General features: G+C 38.0%; 2 protein-coding genes across 5 annotated transcripts in view; one reads left to right on the forward strand and one right to left on the reverse strand.

Annotated features, from left to right (window-relative positions):
• LOC5576974 (zinc finger and BTB domain-containing protein 14) overlaps window positions 1-9826 on the forward strand; it is a 24415-nt gene extending 14589 nt beyond the window's left edge. Inside the window, exons 1-7 of one of the 4 annotated variants that reach the window (XM_001663019.2) lie at window positions 1531-1743; window positions 4689-5324; window positions 6274-6376; window positions 6440-6536; window positions 6600-7460; window positions 8984-9266; window positions 9329-9826. In XM_001663019.2, coding sequence (XP_001663069.1) covers window positions 4697-5324; window positions 6274-6376; window positions 6440-6536; window positions 6600-7460; window positions 8984-9266; window positions 9329-9465 — 2109 coding nt within the window. In that variant the 5' untranslated portion in view covers window positions 1531-1743; window positions 4689-4696 and the 3' untranslated portion in view covers window positions 9466-9826. Of the gene's footprint in view, window positions 1-1530; window positions 1744-1776; window positions 2168-4688; window positions 5325-5462; window positions 6193-6273; window positions 6377-6439; window positions 6537-6599; window positions 7461-8983; window positions 9267-9328 lie in introns of those variants that run through there. The other 3 variants (XM_021843908.1, XM_021843909.1, XM_021843910.1) reach the window with 3 other exon arrangements.
• On the reverse strand, window positions 9783-18603 carry LOC23687505 (pyrimidodiazepine synthase). Its single transcript, XM_011494791.2, has 5 exons — window positions 18370-18603; window positions 18253-18307; window positions 14862-15454; window positions 14682-14803; window positions 9783-10052 (listed from the first exon to the last, which is right to left on the reverse strand). The coding sequence occupies exons 2-5, from the start codon at window positions 18278-18280 to the stop codon at window positions 10022-10024; spliced, it is 774 nt and encodes a 257-aa protein (XP_011493093.2). The 5' UTR covers window positions 18281-18307; window positions 18370-18603; the 3' UTR covers window positions 9783-10021.
• Window positions 18604-19835: the final 1232 nt, after the last annotated feature.

The following is a 19835-nucleotide window of genomic DNA, read 5'->3' on the forward strand; positions in this document are numbered from 1 at the left end:
GAGGAAATTCTAATATTCCAAGTGTTTGAACGATATTTTCAGGTGATTTTTTTGCTCAACAGAAAACATAACACAATTATTAGAAGACTGTTTTTTTGACTCCCACACAATTTGTATAAAATGAAAAATTGCGGAAAAAACTTCGGAGTAGATTTTCTCCCAACCTATCATTTGTTTTATCATGATTTTCTCTAGAAGCTTCATCAGAAATTTATTCAGGTATTTGCCCAAATTTTCAGTTATTAATCCGGAAATTTTGGAAGAAGTTCGTTTAGTGATTATTTCCCAAGGAACTTCTCCAAGAATTTGGTTTTGGATACCTCATGCATTCAACCTGGATTTTCACAAGGTGAACCACATAAATGTAATTTCTCCAAAGATTATTTCAGAAATCATCTGAATTCCACCAACGATTCTCCTCCAAGAATTTATGTAGCGATTCATCCATCGATTTTCCTGGGACATCATCCAAGATTCTCGGTCAAAACGTCTTTTAAATTTCAACAACTTCTCAAAAAATCTAGGAATTTACTTTAAGGAATTGAAGGATCAGTGAAAAAGTCTTCTTCTTCTTGGCATTAACATCCTCACTGAGACAGAGCCTGCTTCTCAGCTTAGTGTTCTTATGAGCACTTCCAAATTTATTATGGTGATTATATAACAAAGCCAAACTTTGAATTTTTAAGTACACAAGACTGGAGAATCTGACAACAGTTGGCGTTGAAAATCAATCAAATTACTTGCTTGCTGGTGGTGACCAATGGGATAAATTTTGAACGCGGAGCGCTGTTTGGTTCTCAAGTCTTGTGCTCTTGAAAAGTTGAGGTGTGGCTTCGTTCTATAATCACCTTAACTGAGAGCTTTGTTTGCCGAAATTGCCATTTTCGCATTCGTATATCGTGTGGCAGGTACGATTATACTCTATGCCCAGGGAAGCCAAGGAAATTTCCATTACGAAAAGATCCTGGACCGACTAGACCGAACTCAGACACCTTGAGCATGGCTTTGCTTTGTAGCCGCGGACTCTAACCACTCGGCAAAGGAAGGCCACTAGTGAAAAAGTATCTGAAGGAAATTCTAGAATAGTTTTGGAAAACATGAAAATAATACCTGAAAAAAATACTGAAGTCCTCACGAGTTTCTAGGAGCGAATTCTGGAGAAATTCTTGTAAGCATTCTTTGAAAAAATTCTGGAGAATTTCTGGAAGGTAGAAAATAGAAAAATGTCTAGAAGAATTTCTGGAGGGATCCTCGCTGGAATTCTTCAACAATTCTGCGAAAATTTTTTAGAAAAACCGTCATCTGTCAATAGTCATCGTCAAATCTAATCTGCTCTTATTATTTTAATGAATGATGTCGCAAACTATTACGATAAATTTAATCAAATCATTGTCACTAATTTCAAAACAAAAAATAAAAGAGAAAACTTTGTCATAATACGTTTACAACGCACTGTTCACAATGAGACAACCTCATTGATTACCCATGTTCTTAGCTTCTTTCTGCGGATGGGTAGTAAAAAAAAGGTTGTCAAACAATCACTCCTCATTCACTGACTGCAGCCAGCTGCATGGCGTTGCATTGAACTATTCGTTAAATTATTTTCCGGGATTAATCCGGATCAGTTGCTGTTTCCATCAATATTTAACGGTTAATTGAAAATTAACAGTGTAATCCATCAGATCATAGTGTAAATCGGCACAACAATCAAGTCTCAGTGTTAGATTTGCGCGTCGAAAATATGTAAGTATATACGCATTTGGTGAATCAGTCCGGCATAAGACTTGGCCAGAGGAAAAATCGATAATCTTCTCTCGTCTTTTTCAATCAACTCATTGACGCAGGGATGCCTTTCGTTGCGAATGTTAGTGAACATAATGTTTTTGATTTTGTTTTATCGTTGGGGTTTTGTTTTATCTAAATTATTTTGTATTTTTGTGTTGTGTTATTCAATAAATGAGTTATGAAAACTAACTAAATAATCTTTATAAAGAAACTTATTTGGCATTATGTTTCCCACAAAAGCTTCGAATTATATATCCGAGGATTAATATTTGCACAGCGGTTGTTGAAAACAGTGCCGCTGTGCATATGGTAGAATGTGTTTATGTTGTTGGAAAGATTCCACCGTTCAATACCTACTGTGTCACGTATTGGTTCAAAACAAGTAATAATGATTGAATACAAATAACTATACGGTGTTTTGTTAACATTTGTTATTAGTATGTAAATATAAAAATTCTATTGCATTGAAAATAAATATCCAATTTCATGACGTCTTTGATATCTTCAGTAAATAAATCAAATTAGTATGAAATGAATGAGACCAGAATCACTTTTAGTTAAGGTGAATCAGACCTGAATCATGTAGCATTGATATGAGCCACTACTAAATCACTTAAGTATGAAGTGAATCAGCTCTAAAAAAATCAAGTAATTCAAGGATGACTCACTTCATATTCAAGAGATTATATCTTTGAATATAAGATGAGTTATCTTCGAATCACATGAATTTGAATTGAGTCAGTCGTGAATTATTTGAATGTGAAGTGCTTTTCTCTGAATCATTTGAAGTTAGGATATGATGTAAACCTTATTCTGTGGTAAACCAGCATCATATTACTCGAATATTAAGTGAAAAAGCTTAAAACCTGATAAATTGAAAAAAAAAAAAAAAAAGATTAATTTTACATGCTTGCTAGCACCAAGTGGCGACATAATTCCAAACTAAACTGATTATAATCATTCCACCAAAAATACAGAATACTAATAACATTTTAATAATTTATGCAGTGCAAAGTTTCTCCAGTCCACATCGTGCACATTTCGAGTAGTTTTCATAAACTTACATGATTAACAGATAGATGAGAGTTAGTTGTATCTGCTGTAAAAAATAACGAGGATAGTAAGTTGCTTTACTATAGAGATTTCCAGTCGCAGACTGGTTTGTCTCTTGATATGACTATTTTCTGCCTCTCTTTCACTCTGTCGGAAATTTTTATCTCTTTTTTATTTTCGACTTTTGCAGTTTTTACTTTTAGGGTAAAGGTATTCAATATCGGCAGATAGAGATATGTTTGCCAAATTAAGTGTAATTGTGGTAACATTGTGCTAAAAGATTATGTAGCCGGCGGGACTTGAACCCACAATTTCCATTCTGTACACGGACGCATTACCAATTATACTACAGCTACGCTACGGTAAACTGAAGTATTTGGCTAATGACCTTTGTAGCATCCCCAAGCCCCACAATCCTACTAGTCCAATATACCACACTTATCCCTCACCATATCTCTATCTGCCGGCATTGAATACAGTCGGTGTGAGAAAACGCAACACTATTGTACCTACATCCCCATATGATCGCACGGGTTGTCGATTCGGCTGAAGAATAGGTGCGTGGCTGCTGCCGTACACACTGACCAACGACGGCTGTGATACATCCGTATCAAAGGGGTTTACTCTTCTCTTTTTTATTTTCGACTTTTGCAGTCAGCTATTTTTACTTTTAGGGTAAAGGTATTCAATATCGGCAGATAGGTCATTAGCCAAATACTTCAGTTTACCGTAGCGTAGCTGTAGTATAATTGGTAATGCGTCCGTGTACAGAATGGAAATTGTGGGTTCAAGTCCCGCCGGCTACATAATCTTTTAGCACAATGTTACCACAATTACACTTAATTTGGCAAACATATCTCTATCTGCCGATATTGAATACCTTTACCCTAAAAGTAAAAATAGCTGACTGCAAAAGTCGAAAATAAAAAAGAGAAGAGTAAACCCCTTTGATACGGATGTATCACAGCCGTCGTTGGTCAGTGTGTACGGCAGCAGCCACGCACCTATTCTTCAGCCGAATCGACAACCCGTGCGATCATATGGGGATGTAGGTACAATAGTGTTGCGTTTTCTCACACCGACTGTATTCAATGCCGGCAGATAGAGATATGGTGAGGGATAAGTGTGGTATATTGGACTAGTAGGATTGTGGGGCTTGGGGATGCTACAAAGGTCATTAGCCAAATACTTCAGTTTACCGTAGCGTAGCTGTAGTATAATTGGTAATGCGTCCGTGTACAGAATGGAAATTGTGGGTTCAAGTCCCGCCGGCTACATAATCTTTTAGCACAATGTTACCACAATTACACTTAATTTGGCAAACATATCTCTATCTGCCGATATTGAATACCTTTACCCTAAAAGTGGAAATTTTTATGCTATTTATTAATTCGCCTGGGCTGAAGCATCTATTAGCTTCATTCAAGTCGAAAAGACAGTTAATGTAAAAATACCCAGCATCAACCTTTGTGGGCTTCGTGGCTTAGCTATTAGTGTCGTCAGGCAGGAAGCGCATCCAGTCATGGGGTGTGGCTTAAATTCCCGCTTCAGTCATTGAAATTATTTGCCAGGATTTTTTCTTGGCTGCTACACTGGAGCATTCTTGTCCGTTGTCTAGTGTTAAGCTACAGTATGTGCAGCTAAATGACAGAAGACAGTCTCCGTGTCTTTTCAATTCGGTGACTATTTTTGTATACCAGTGCGTAAGGTTTTGGAGAATAAGTTGAAAAGCGCCTGTGGTGGATGCGAGAAGTTTTGGGCTTCAACGATTGTTCCACAATATTCATATGTTAATCTAGATTTGTATTACCTTAAATCATTACCACTACCATTCCACTTCAATCATACAGCTTTCGCCATGATGCAACCTGATATCTCAACATATCATTGTGCGATATGTTTACTCAAGCAAAACCCTCTGGACACCTTGAACGGAACAACGATAGCCAGAATAATAGCTCAAGGTCGACCCACACCTGCGCTTCCGGGTCTGTCAAAGGAATGTCGTTACAAGGGAAAAGCGTTCACAAGACGGTTCAAAAAGGATAACTATTTCCGGTACAACTGGCTTGCTGGTTGTGGAATTGAGAACAAGCTATTCTGCTGGCCCTGTTACATCTTTTCGAATGATCCAACGGATACCTGGGGGTTCAAGGGTTTCGACGGACTAAGTAATTTCAGCAATTCGGTCAAAACTCATCTCAACCAGGAATTACATATTCTGAACATAGAGAAATACAACGTATATGCATCAGCTGAACAAAAGATTTGGCCCTTGAGATTACCAATGCCTTCCTTTGCAACCTTCCGGAATAAAATAGACATTCCACCTGACATTCCGATGGTAGCTCAGGATCATCGTTATCCTGAGGAAGTGAACGAAGAAGATGATAATGACGATGATGATGTAGAAGTGATCCGACATTCCGATGTGATGGTTGAACTTTTGGATGATGAAGAAGTCCAGAACGCAGAATGCAGTGCAAGTATGTGCTAAGGTTTAGGGAAAATTTTATGCTTCTAAATATTCGCATTGGCTAAAGGCATCTTGTTGTGATAATGACGAGAAAGACACATTCTGATTTTTCAAATTCAATGTACTAATGGATTGTTTTTAAACACAGATTGCGGTCAAGATGACGTCCAAAAAAAGTTCACCATATCATTGCATTGTTTGCACATTGACAAAACTTCCGTTTGTCACCCTGGGCAAAGAAACTCAACAGAAAATAGTGAAAGCTGGAAGACCTGAAAATGACAATATGCCAAACTTGTTCGCCATATGTCATAAAACAATCAATTTAGATGTGTACAGTTGGGTAACGGGATGTGATAAGAATCAAAAGCTTTACTGCTGGCCTTGTCTGCTCTTCAGCAATAGCCAATATGACACGTGGGGAAAACGAGGTTTCTCCGATTTTAATTGGCTATCGATGGCAGTGGTCGAGCACACTAAAGATGTTTCCCATCAAGCAAAAATGAAAACTTTAAACCTTTGGATAGAAACCTATTCAGACGGGAGCGACGACAGCAGTGATGATGAATTACAAAGCAGTCCTGAAATCAATTTGCTAAAATCCAATGATTCAGAAGTGGAAGAACTTGACATAAAACCTAACTTAGAAGCTTTGAATGCTTCTTCTTCGTCCTCATCACAACATGCCGTAAAGGCCATTCTTGATCTTTGTGATCCAGCGGAGGTAAAGGAAATTGAAATTCCAGGAAGTAGTCCGATCGTGATTCGGGATAATTCACCGGAACCAGAGTCAATCTCATCAAAAAGCCCTACCACAGAAATAACCGCAGAACCAGCTTTCGCTGAGTCACAGGATTATGAAAAAGCGAATATCTATCGTACGTTCATGCATGCAATTTCGCCTTTTTTCAGTTACTCTACAATTTTAAGGCATTCATACTACCGTCTATGTTTTACAGGAGACACAGATTCACAGGCCACAGGATCTGGTGCGGAAAAGTATCAACTGAAATGGCACTCGCATCAACAGAATCTCAATTCTTCAATATCCTATCTATACAAGTACACAGATGGATGATCTTACGGCATTTTATCTAAAACATTAATTGGTTGATTTGCTTTCAGAAATGATCGGTATGCAGACGTAACGTTAATAACATGCAATAATGAAGAAAACTTTGCAATACCAGCACACAAGTTGGTTTTGGGAACTTCCAGTACAGTGAGTTCATTTACTGATGATTCAACTTTAGAGATTTTGTTCATTGTTCTAATATATTTTCAGTATTTTGCCAACATTTTCGATAGAAGCTCTGTTCCTGCAAATGCGATGATGTATATTGTACTTCCTCCGGAACTAACCAAACGTGCTATTCAAACATTGGTGCAGTATATGTACACCGGAGAGTCTACGGTGTCCGTAGACATTCTCAACGAAGTACTACGGGGAGGTGAAATTCTGAAGATTCGGGGTCTTTGGCGGAATCAAGCCGAATCAACGTCAAACGGTGATCAACAGGCATCGAAAGAGTGTCCTGCGTCTCGCCATCGACCGGAACGTATCTCCGTCGATCGTATTCCTCTACAAGAGCCACGTGTTGCGCAAAATCCAGTAACTGTACACGATAGCCCAGTCATAGTCACTAATATGGCTAAAAGTCAAACTGCTCAAATGCCCGCAAGTTCGTCTGCTCCAATTATCAATGTGAACAAAAACGTTGCCATTGACCCAGGTGACAGAAGCAGTAGGGTTCAAAACCCACAAACGCTTCGTCTGCCTAGTTCTACCAAAATTTCAGTCGTTAAACCATCTGCATCTAATACAGAAACTGTATACAAAACTAGCACTGAACCACAGACGATGCCGGAAGAATTGAATTTTCTTAATGTCAAGGAGGAACCCGTCGAGTGGACAGACGCAGAGGAGATCTCAATAGATAAATCCGACATGCCGTTGGTTAAGGTTGAAATAAAGGAAACCGGAATTGTCGATGAAAACAGCCAGAATCAGGAGCAGGTTTACTCTCCGCTAACGTGTGAGTTGTGTAGCGAAACGTTTACCGTGCCTGCCGAATGGGTGCGGCACATTGAAAGCCATACCGACCCACCGCACACGGTATCTAAACGGAGAAGGCGCATAGTGGATGTAAGTGTTCATAAATCGTAATTGGCTTTGAAAAATTTACCTTTAGATACTGCAGGTATGTGATGTACCTGTACACCAACACTCTTCCTCATCAAACAATGTATAAATTGCACAATCTGCCACCAAGCTTTCTTGTCTTCTAAGCTTCTTCTAGCACTGGTTTCTTCCCAGCTACTGAACTCCGCCTAGTCTCGAGCCTCTTCTGACCAACTGTACATTCTACCAAGCTCCTTCTAAATACCGAGTTCTTTACAACGTTTTTCAGCTTATCCTTTGATCAATTAGTAGCCGCATCTCTCCTGTCTCGTCCATTATATCTTGGCCTTCGACTCTTGGTTCTTCATCCTAGTTACCTCCTCTTCCAAGCTCCATATCAGCGTACAGGCTCTACCTCATCCTCCAGGCTCTATCTCCTCGTCGAGGGTCTGCCTCACTGTCCAAATCCTTGTGTTTATTCTGCACGGCGTGTGAGTTGAGCCGACTGACGTTAATCAAATGGGAGCGAGTTGACAATTGTCACCTCATTCGACACGTCTCACTTCACACGCTGCGTAGAATAAGCATACCTGTCTCCTCATCCAGCTTCTGCTTCGTTGTAGTCCATTATCGAGACGGTCTCAGCATATACTCCTGAGCGATTGTGCTTCTTTTTCTCGAATGTCGTTTCCTCGAATGTTGGTCCCCCGAACGCCAGTTCCCCGAAAGCCCCGTTTCCCCGAATGTCATTTCCCCGAATGACCCGTTTCCCCGAAAAGTGTAGCAGTTCGAATAGGTGCTATAATAGTTTTCAGTGGTAGGATAATGAATTTGAAAGAATGGTAAGCAATCCAAAAAAGAAGGTATTAGGCATTCTCGACTATACACATGTTGCCAAAAATGCTGAGGATGGAAAAACTCGTAAGAACCGCCAATCAAATAAAGAAAGGTGCATGTCAAATGACCACTACATTTACCCCCTGAAATGTTTACAGTTATGTCAAATATGAGTGCCAAAAACTTTTTGGGGAAGTGGGCTATTCGGGAAAACGGGATATTCGGGGAACTGGCGTTCGGGGAAACGACATTCGGGGAACCGATATTCGGGGAAAAGTAGCACAACCACTCCAGAGCATCTGAGCTCATAACTGTCGGCTTTGTCCATCCCACATTAATTAAGTTTTGAGGCAGAAGTTAGCGAGAACAGCCGTGCTGGCGAATAAAATGGAGTGTTGAAAGTCAGCCATGTTTGCGAAAAAATGGAAAGTGTTCAAAGTCTCATCTAGTATTGTAATTGTTAAAGTGAAATGCACAAAGCTGACAATAACCTGTTGAAACTATCAAACAAACAAGAAGGCTTTCTTTCTTACACCGCATTGTGTAACATCCACGCCGAAACAGTTTCAGCGCCGTGCATGCAACTTTTGCAAAGCTGATAAAAATTTGAACAAGCTACACATTTCATTGACGTTAATTTGGATATCCGTAATTCTTCTAACCATCGTAAAGTTTCCCAGCTGCTTTACAGTTAACTTTCTACATTGCAGGACAACGATTCCGACGTAACTGCAGCTCTGAAATGCGATTTGTGCGCCATGTATTTTGTGACCCCGGCGGAATGGGTACGGCATGTACAAAGCACTCACACCGAAACAGAACTAGCCATTTCGAACAATAGCAGTATTCCGCGGCGAAGTTCCAAATCGCATACTTCCGATCCCCAGCACTCGGCAACATCGGCAGCTCAACAGCAAGAGAAAACCTGTTCCATTTGTAAGAAAGGCTTTCCATCCTACGCCAGCATGCTCATCCACAAACGGACTCACACAGGTTTGTAATTGTTAGCTTTGAAAACCTTCGTATTCATTGAAAAACTTTTCTTTCGATTCTAGGTGAACGACCATTCTATTGTGACATCTGTAATAAAGGGTTCAACGTGAAATCCAACCTTTTGCGGCACATGCGAACTTTGCACAACCACCAGGGCAGCCAGTCGCCTACATCAGGTGATAGTCACGGATCGGATTAAAAATAAGACAACTCCATAATGCTGAACCGCATTTCACTTCTCAACTACAATTAAATCTGTCTTCTCTCCAACCGGCCCAATCCGGTCATGATTGTATGCTAATGCGCTTTATGTATTTACAACTATGGCTTAGAAGTAAGCGAACTGCTATTCATCAAGGTAACTTACATTTTCATTGAGGTAAATTGCAAGAAAGTTCCCACAGAAATCCAACATTTTGTATAAACAGAGAGTAATAAATCCGTTCCAGAATTTGGAGTGACAGAAAGAAGGACATTTAAGGTTCATTTCTTTCAGATTAAAGTTAGTGAGGCTGATTTTGTCATCGGAGGAAACTAAATACAACTTTTTTATTTATCAACCATTGTGTCTAAACGTTGCAGCTAAGTATCCGAAATCGTTCTATCTAGCCGTATTTGATGTTTCTATGGAGCGTAATTAAATTTGCACTTACTTTCAGTCAATCACGCTTAATTGTCTACATGACATTTATTTTACTAAAAATTGCATATGTTTTAGTAGTAACACTTTTTGAGTATAAAGTTGCTAGGTTCGATTAGCCTACGCGCAGCTTTTTGGCGTTGTTCCTGAAAAAGAGGTTGAACTGTTTAGTTAGGTTTAATAGCGTATTTACATATACATTCAAATTATTGCCAATTATTTAATTTAGTACACATGGATGGCAAATTAAAACAAATCAATATTTTAATTTGTATCAAAGGTTTAGTATGATACAAATAATCCATCATATCTACTACCAATTTATGGCAAACATATATAGCTCGTCAATGGGCTGCCTATATTTAGTTATTCGCTAAGCACCTTCCATATTGATGAATCGATGATAGCCGATGCTGCTTCCCAACTTAAAACATCATTCAATCCAGGACCTGACGGTGTACCTCCAGCTTTTCTTAAGACAAATATCGATCACTTACTGCACCCTCTTTGTCGGCTGTTCCGACTGTCATTATCATACGGAACTTTCCCTTCGCTCTGGAAGAAAGCACATATGTTCCCAGTTCATAAGGAAGGATGCAAACGAGATGTAAATAATTATCGTGGAATAACATCGCTGAGTGCAGTTTCGAAGTTATTCGAACTAGTAGTCATGGGACCATTACTTTCCCACTGCAAACAGTATTTGAGCAATGATCAGCATGGGTTCATCGCTGGGCGCTCTACAACCACCAACTTGTTGTGTCTCACTTCATACGCTATTGAAAGTACCGTAGTGAATCAAAATCCGGACGGTACCAATATCCGGACACTTTAATTATATTAATTAATTACAGATAAATTTTGTGATTATATGTCTGGTTTTCATTAATCCCCTTTTAAATAAACAATGCTTATCATTTTACATTTATTTCTGATCTAGCAACCATTGCTAAATAATTAATAAAAATAAAAACAAATTATTTGTTCATGTTGGACGTCATTTCGTCGCGATTTAACTTCAACTCAAGTTGAACGATCGATGCACGCGCGAACAACGTTTGTTTGAAGTAAAAGTTAGTAAAATATATCTTTATAGAATTTTTATCCAAAACTCTTCAAAAGAAGATATTTTGGAAGTTCGGTGACTCCACTATCATTAAATAAATTGGAAATATACATTTATCGGTGTGCAAAAAGACTGTCCGGGATTATGAGCCAGTGTTTTCAGATTCGGGCATCGTGTAATGGACCACCATTTTATTAGTGTAAGTGAGATTCCCGAAAGAAGAAATAAGTGAAAATTTGAAAAAAATACTGTGGATAGTGTAGTGAGTATTCGGAGTGCAATTGATTATTGAATATATTGTATTTATCTTCAATAATAGCTGTTCGAGCCGCGTCGAATGCAGTTCAAGCTACGCGTGCTTCAGCTCAGGTAATCAAACCAATTTAATTACAAACGTGTTATTTGTTTTGCCATTGTGGGACAATCGTGGACATCAAGTTTATTAAAGATTGTTATTTAATTGCGTGTTGACATTATTTTCATTGAAATTTAACGGATATTGCATGCTATAACACCTTTGTCCGGATTTCGATCCAAAAGTGTCCGGAATTAAAGACATCATTTGTCTAAGGTGTCCGGATTTAAAGACAAGACATGCTTCAATAGTTGATTGATTTTTATGTTAAAATCATGATTTTTATCAAAAATTTCATCACTTTCATGAAGATCTGGCTTGTAACAATCTATCAAGTAATATTACATCGAGGATTTTCTAAAACAACACGCTCATATTGAAGTAAGAACATTTGTGGCACCTTAAGCGTCCGGGTATTGATGCACCACGGTATGACCCAAAGAGCGCAGACAGATGTGATTTATACTGATTTGTCCGCGGCCTTTCACAAGCTAAACCATGCCATAACAATCGCAAAATTAGAAAGGCTTGGAATTAACGGGAATCTTTTACAATGGTTTCATAGCTATTTGACAGACCGCCATCTACTTGTTGCCATAGGAGACTGTCACTCCGACACTTTCTCTGCATCATCGGGTATCCCTCAAGGAAGCCACCTGGGCCCCCTGATATTTCTCTTGTATTTCAACGATGTGAATTTGGCGCTTAAAGGACCACGATTGTCTTACGCGGACGATCTCAAAATATTTTTCCGCATACGCCCCATCGACGATTGCCGTTTTCTGCAACAGCAACTTGACGCCTTTGCCAACTGGTGCAGTGTGAATCGTAAGGTAGTCAACCCTGACAAGTGCTCTGTGATAACCTTCTCAAGGAAAGAGCAACCGTTTGTCTATCAATACACTTTGCGTGGAACGGACATAGAACGAGTAGGGTAAAAGCACCATTTTTGGCCAGCCTAAGAGAAAATGTCAATAAAAACTGAATGGGAAGCCGTATTTATACAACAAATATGTCAAATGCAAGCTTTCAATCCATATTATATGTGTAAAATATCAAAACTGAGCCAAAACCATTTTTTCGCTTTGAAAATCTTGTTGGTCAATATAGGCCAACGGAACCAGCTTCGGCCAGAGATTTAACTTCGGTTCCTAAATAGGCCAATTGTATTGATTTCTCATGAGAGTGGCCAAATTAGGTGTATGGGAGTTGAAATTATAAGGAAAATTAATTGTTTTTCTTATGTTTTGAATCAATTTGGACAATTAAATGAATGTAGCTCTATCATATGAATGTGATCTACTGCACACAAAAGGTTTCATGCTGATTGGCTATGTAAAACGGTGTATAATCCACTATGGCTACAACTGGCGTATGGCCAAAACCGGTGTTTCTACCCTAGAGCATGTTAAGGACTTGGGAGTAATTTTGGATTCCCAACTCACGTACAAACAGCACATTTCGTACGCAGTAGACAAGGCATCCAGAACGCTTGGGTTTATTTTTCGCTGTGCCAAAAACTTCACCGACGTTCATTGTCTGAAGGCACTTTACTCTTCCTTAGTCCGTTCCTCGCTAGAATACAGCTTAACTGTATGGAGCCCATCCTACAACAACGGCGCAGAAAGAATAGAATCCATTCAACGGCGTTTCCTTCGATATGCCCTTCGAAGACTACCCTGGAATAATCCTTTACGTCTGCCCAGCTATGAGAGCCGATGTCAGCTGATTCGTTTTAAGCCACTTTCATCCAGACGGGATACTGCTAAGGCTCTTCTGATCGCTGATGCAATGGGTAACTGGATTGACTGCCCATCTATATTGCAACAGATAAACGTCAACGTTCAACCTCGGGCTTTGCGTAACAGTGCAATGCTGCGACTGCCCTATCGTAGCACAAACTACGCAATGCATGGAGCTATCAATGGACTCCAACGAACCTTCAATCGCGTTTCGTCACTCTTTGACTACCACTTGTCTTGCGAAGTACTCCGTAGTAGATTCTTAGAACATTTTAGAAGATAGTTGTTTTTAAATGTCTGTTTTTGCTTTAATTTGTTTGTAAATTTTGTTCGCTTTTATTGTTTGATTAGTGACGTTTCATGTACTTATTTTTTTTATCATCATTTGGGCAACTCAGACACTTTTTTCCAAGTATATTGTCTCATAGGGTGTTTTATGTATTTTGGACAGAGCGTTGCATGTATATAATTTGGCCACCTCCATTTGAATTTGCCGTAAATGGCCAAATTATATACACGTAACGGTTTTGAGGAGTGAAGAACGAGGAAAGAGGAGTAAGAAATAAAGAATGATTAAAGAAGAATGATGAGTGAAGAGTGAAGAACGAGGAATGAGGGTTGAAAAGCGAGATGTGAGGAATGAGGAGTAAAGCATGAGGAATAAGGTTGGGACCCTTTCTTTAAGTTAGATCCATTGCATATTCATGGAAAGCAACGTGATAATTTCTTCAGATATTCTATGAATTCATCTCGCAAATATCGAATGTCACTCATAATTCTAAGCCGAAACTTCGAAGATAGATATTCATTGAGATTCCAAGCTGATTGCAACGGAAATTCTCTTAATTCCTAGAGAAATCAGTGTCGAATCACAGGGTGATAATGTTGCTAATCTAGGTGGATTCTTTTTAAGACAACTGGTAATCCGAGTTTCCTTGAAATATTTTCGAGTAAATTTTAGATAAATGTTACTTCTTATTTTTTTGTAAATGTTTGATGAATTCCAAAGTTTAATGATTCGTTATATCCGCTGTTGATTAATTAAATAAAGATACATTCTATGATATTTAAACATGCTAATATGAGCTAATTATGATGCATTGGAGCTTGAAAAGATGATTAGTACAATAACTGTTAACAAAAACGATTCGGTAAGTGATGCCTTCATATAATAGAACATTCCCGTGCGTAAGTTGGTTAAATGACTGTTTTATATATTTTTGCGACAAAATTTTGCAAATGTTTTCTAATGCGGAATTGATTTAAACTTTTAATTGATCATATGCTATGCAAATTATCGATGTTTTTTCAGTGTATGTTTCCAGGGAATTATACATAACTTTTGCACGGGAGTGTATATTGTTAAATGATTTGATGTTCTCCTTTCCGGACAAATAAAACAGCACAAGTGATAATTTTACAATGTGCTTTATTCTCGGAAATTTGCATGTTTCATTGTTAGTATGGGTTTCTGAATGTGGTTTTACTGTTAGATACAATTTCAAAGACTAGGCTGTGTTAGAAGAGAACATGGGTGATACATATATATATAGGCAACGAGCTTTATGAAAATATTTGATCATCGCTCGCTTCCACTCGTTTGCATGCTTACGATAGAATGTCGTAGTTATTCTCGCCAGATTTCCTGCTCTGCAAAAATTTTGTATGGTTCTCTGTTGAAAGGAATGATTTCTGCACCGCATCATCCTTTTCCATCAAATCACGCCATTGCAACTAAAAATATACATAAGTTAATAATACAAAGTTTCGTTTGCAAGCGAATAATACTCACCAGTTTACCAAATCTCTGTTTATCAAGTTCGTACTTATCCCCAAGAGCGAACTTCAGCAAATCTACGCGCTCACACCACGGCCAGATCATGTAATCCAACATTCCTGGTTTGTCACCGCCATAGTACGGAGTGCCACGGGTTTTGAGTTCTGTCTCGAAAATATCTAACCCGGTTCCAAACTCGGTAATTGCACCTGGAGGGATGCTTTCGCTAGAGAACAGAATTCGGTAGTAAGGTGAAATAACTGCTCCGTTGAAGCGTTCAATAAGAATCCGGTCTTGCGCCTTCTTAAACGGATCACTTGGGTAAAGCTTTCTTTGCTTGTCCGTATAAGCTTCCTCGATATAGTCGGCCACAACCAGGGATTCATAAAGGGTGATGTTTTCCTTTCCGGGAACTTCTAAGGCTGGGACTTTTCCTAGTGGATTCTTATCAAAGTACCATTCCGGTTTCTCGCTTAGGTTGATGTAGATAGTGTGATAGGGTATATTCTTCGCGTCCAAAATTAGATGGACCCGTTGGGCATACGGACAGAAGCGCATCGAGTACAGGCGGAGTTTCCCGTCATTTCCCAATACCGGTGGGGTGGATCCTGAAATTAGAGGGTTTATTTGAGCTACATGTTTCAGTAGATTCTTCGATATGTACCGTACTGCTTCGAATTACCGGATGCTTTGAATGCCGGACACTCGTCTTTTAAACGCATTTTTAGACTGATTTCCTTTTTTTTCGATTAAGATACATGGTTTGCCATCGTATAATTTGACGAAATAATATTTTTTTTAGCGAATTAAGGCCAGTGTCCGGGATTCGAATCGTCCGGCAATTTTAATCAACACGGTCCATTAATCAATAATTATGCAGGTCAGTAGCCGATTCGTTGCTATGTATGGATATAACAATAAAAATTTGTGATAAATTTAGTATCAATCATGGTTTTATAATTAATTGATTTGGTTGCTTTAAATGCTTCAGTTTACCGCGTCTGCCTCTAAAACTTGAAATCCGTGTATAGGGCATTATTTCAGTAACCTATCTTGCTTAATATTTTTTTATATTGTAATTCAATCTGAAGAGGGTCATGTCACGATTACAGGAATGTACAAATAATGAGGCAAAATCAATATTGCCCCTAATTTCAGAAAAAAAAACACTTTAATAAAAATATTTTTAGAAATATTTAACTAAACCTCTTCTAGAAATCAAAAGTAATTATTACTTCAGATACTAAGTAAGACTACTTGTTATTCAAAAGTTCTGAAACGTATACCGGGTAGCCCCGTTGGTTTGACCACATTTAATCTGAACACTTTTTAATCTGTACCCCGCTAATTTACAAAACATCTGTACCCCGCTAGTACAAAACATTTCAAGTAAGCCATAATTAATATTATTTCTTGTCAGTTTTGAACCTGTTACCCTCAGCATAATCTCATTGCGCATTTAGCGCTATGGCTGTATATTAATTGGTTGAAATTCAACACCACAATACTATACTCCACAGTTATAAATCTCAAAACACTATTCTTTCGGGGTAATGGCGTTCGGGTAGTGACCTATTCGAGGTAGTGGCGTTCGGGGTAACGCTTCATTCGGGGAAATAGCATTCGAGGTTATGGAATTCGGGGTAAAATCCTAAATCCGCGGGAAAGATCAAAATCCACATCCAACATCGTGTTAAACCCGCGGAATCTGCTCGGAATCAATCACAAAACTCAAGAAATCCGCGTAGTCGTACCAACCCTGTGAGCGTTTAATTTTTTACTCATATTTCATAAAAATAAGATAATTGGGATAAAATTGATTTTGTATATACCGGCAATAGTTATATCAACAATTATGGATGGAAAATAGTAGAATGTATATGTATAGTAAGAGATAATGCCAACTGTGAAAACTGTGCCAAATTCCCGAATTTTATGAGCTTTCAATCATTTAGGGCAAAATGGTGCAGCTCATTTTACCAGATTTTTTTTACGTTCATTTTAAAGGTTTTGAACCAGGCGGCTGTTTGCCCTTAGGTATCAGAATTGGTTCAAAGCCAATATTAGGCAACGTCTCGTCAAACGATTAAGGCTTAAATAAAATTGGAGCCAATGTCAAAAGTAATAAAGTAGTTTTCTCGAAAATATTCGACAAAACTACAATAATTAAAACAGACAGTTGTTTTATTTACAAAATAAAACAGTTGTGTGTTTTTACTTTTTTGGATTTGTCGCTTATTTTTGAGAAAACTGTCTTTTTACTTTTGACATTTGTTTCAATTTTTCTTGAACCTTTTTTACATTTCGTAAGCAATTCAACTGTATTTAAAAACATAAGAACAAAGAGAGCCATGACAAATACATAGAACATTCTTTCATCAACATATGAATGTTGACGAGTACCGTTTTGATTCATATTACGGACACTTAAGGACTCAGTGAAGTATAACCCAGCATAGAGCACACAAAATAAATCATTATGTATGATACCTTAGCGTCATCGACCATAGAAAGCCCTTATCTTTCGAATGGTGGGTAAAGAATACGCTTCGGCAACATGAATAATTTTAAATAAATCAAAATGTGTGGCCTTTGCATGATTCTTATTCCGGACGCTTCCTCACTTTTGCCTCATATTCCGGACACTTTGAATCGAATTCCGGGCAGATCATGATAATCATTAATGGAACAGTCAAATCATCAATTGAAATCGTCAAACCACTAAATAGACATCCAAGGCAGTTGGGCATTATAAATTTTCGAAGATATTTATGGAAAAAGCTTACTAAAAATCGAAATTGAGAACTTTTGAACGGCAAAAATAGAAACATTTCGTGTGAAATGCTTCCCATACAAAGTAGAGTGTCCGGAATTTGAAGCTGTCCGTAATATGAATCAAAACGGTAACAAGCGGCAGTCAATCTTCTATTGATAAATTTTCAGATTTATTCCTAATCCAAATTAAACAGTGTCGCCATAGCCCATAGGAGTGACTGCCTTAAAAATCTAATCTTTGGTGTCGTTCTATTTACATGATAACTGCTGAGTGACGATTTCAGACGTTAAAAGTTACATTGTAGGCAGTATCAGAAGCAGAATAACAAAAGACTGAAATATGTACACATAACAGTATTTTGTGCAGCGTTTAACCGGCATTAAAATGGAAATATCCCAACGTGCTGCTAGTAATCGCTATGAGGTAAGCGATAAAACATCACTGTTTCACTGATGACATCATCAATGCTAAAATTATTCTCCATCTTCATGTTTTTTCCTTGCATCGTATCACTCTTTTCGGATTCACCTACTCTTCTCCGTACAATCAAAAGAACCATGCAAACATTCCACACACAAAAAAAATCAATACTTTCTAGAAACCGACACTATTGGGAGACATTGGACTTACCTTTGGCCAGATGTTTTCCGTTGCTCATTTTAGGAATGATTAAATGGTTTTTGAACTAAAATAAAAAACATTTTTGTTAATTTGTTGAAAAGGTAAAACATGACATAGTTCACTTACCTGTTACACATTCAATCGTTGCTGGAGCTCTATCTGCACTTTCCAACTCAGCTTGTGACTCAGTTGACCGTTGTGATGCTATGTAGGTAAAAACACGACTGATCGCTGTATGTTTGTGACGGGATTTCGAACCGGTTGTTGTGGTTGTTGTAAGTACTGCAAGTTGAGTGACGGTTGGACCGTACGAGCTGACATAATGCAATCTGCCGGCATTTTGTTTGCCGAACATTACGCTACATGTTTTACTCGAGATAAATTAACGTGCTAGTAGATATATTCATATAACATATTAAGTTACAGATAGTTGAATTATAACGTTAAGAAAATAAATGTTCCGTAGTTTGTGGACGCTACGTGAATTCTACTCATTCAGCGGTTGCGATTTAAACTTTCAATGATACCGCTGCAACACAGAACACATGGATTGAGGGTGGCTCTTTCTTAATATTTCTTCATTATTATAATTTCAACTAGTGATTGATTATTGATATAAATAATTTTATTCAAAAATTTGATATGAGTAATTCATTAGTTGTAAAACATGAAAGAAGTTCCACAATAATCTTTAAAATGTTATGTTGAATACTCTGCAAAGTCTTTATTTTTTTATTTATTTATTAGTTAGTATCATATTAAATATTACATGCTTTCTATATGTAAGTGTTCTGTGCTAGACGATACTATCATCACAATTTGGTAAATTAAGCCATGATAACCATTTTATTAACAATTATTACATTTCAATGACAGCAACTGTTCAGAATTTTCAAAGGTCATTTGAATGCACCGAATTATAACATAAACAAACTCTAGGTTTTTTTTAACTTAACTTCTCCCCCTTGACATTCAATGTTTTGAATGGTAGGTATTGCTGTTGGAATAAAAGATTTCAGATTTTGATAAATTTATCAAAATCGTTGTTAAAAATGGATGAATTGTTATGAAAAAATCGAGTTCTGCTACCGAGCCACTTGGTGACCCAATAACTCAAAAGGTTACCGTTTTGTCTCAAATTCCGAACAGTCTAATTTTGTATGGCGAGTTGGTTGAACTATTTCACGGAAATATGACATCAAACTTCCAGAAAATAGCACTAGATACTTCAATTTTAAAGTATGTAATTCTACCTCATACTCTGAGAGTTGTAACGATTCTCTAGTTTGAGGTCAGTAAAACTAGCTTAGTTGAATTTAATAACGATATTATTCATTTGAATACTATAGGCCTATTCACATGACGTTCCAAAACTGCTGATCGGGAAGCTTTTTGACAGTTATTCTATGAAAATGACAGCCTCGTGTATGCACCGGTCCTCTACCGATGTAAACAAATGCATAGACGGACCTGTCACATGAAAAGGCCTATTGTTCCGAACGACGATAAACCAGCACCCAGATGCGATAGGGTCACCCGTTCATCGCATAGCAAGAGGCCACAGTAGAGGCAAGATACAATCATGCCGATGT

This window comes from Aedes aegypti, chromosome 2 (genome assembly GCF_002204515.2).
Source record: "Aedes aegypti strain LVP_AGWG chromosome 2, AaegL5.0 Primary Assembly, whole genome shotgun sequence".
Lineage (NCBI taxonomy): Eukaryota > Metazoa > Arthropoda > Insecta > Diptera > Culicidae > Aedes > Aedes aegypti.

Bases quoted from the DNA above. Each gene is read 5' to 3' on its own strand.
- LOC23687505 (XM_011494791.2), bottom strand. From the start codon at position 18,280: ATGAGCAACGGAAAACATCTGGCCAAAG. The intron at 15,455-18,252 runs GTAAGTCCAATG...CTCTAATTTCAG, and splicing joins CGGAAAACATCTGGCCAAAG to GATCCACCCCACCGGTATTG. The intron at 14,804-14,861 runs GTGAGTATTATT...GTATATTTTTAG, and splicing joins AACAGAGATTTGGTAAACTG to TTGCAATGGCGTGATTTGAT.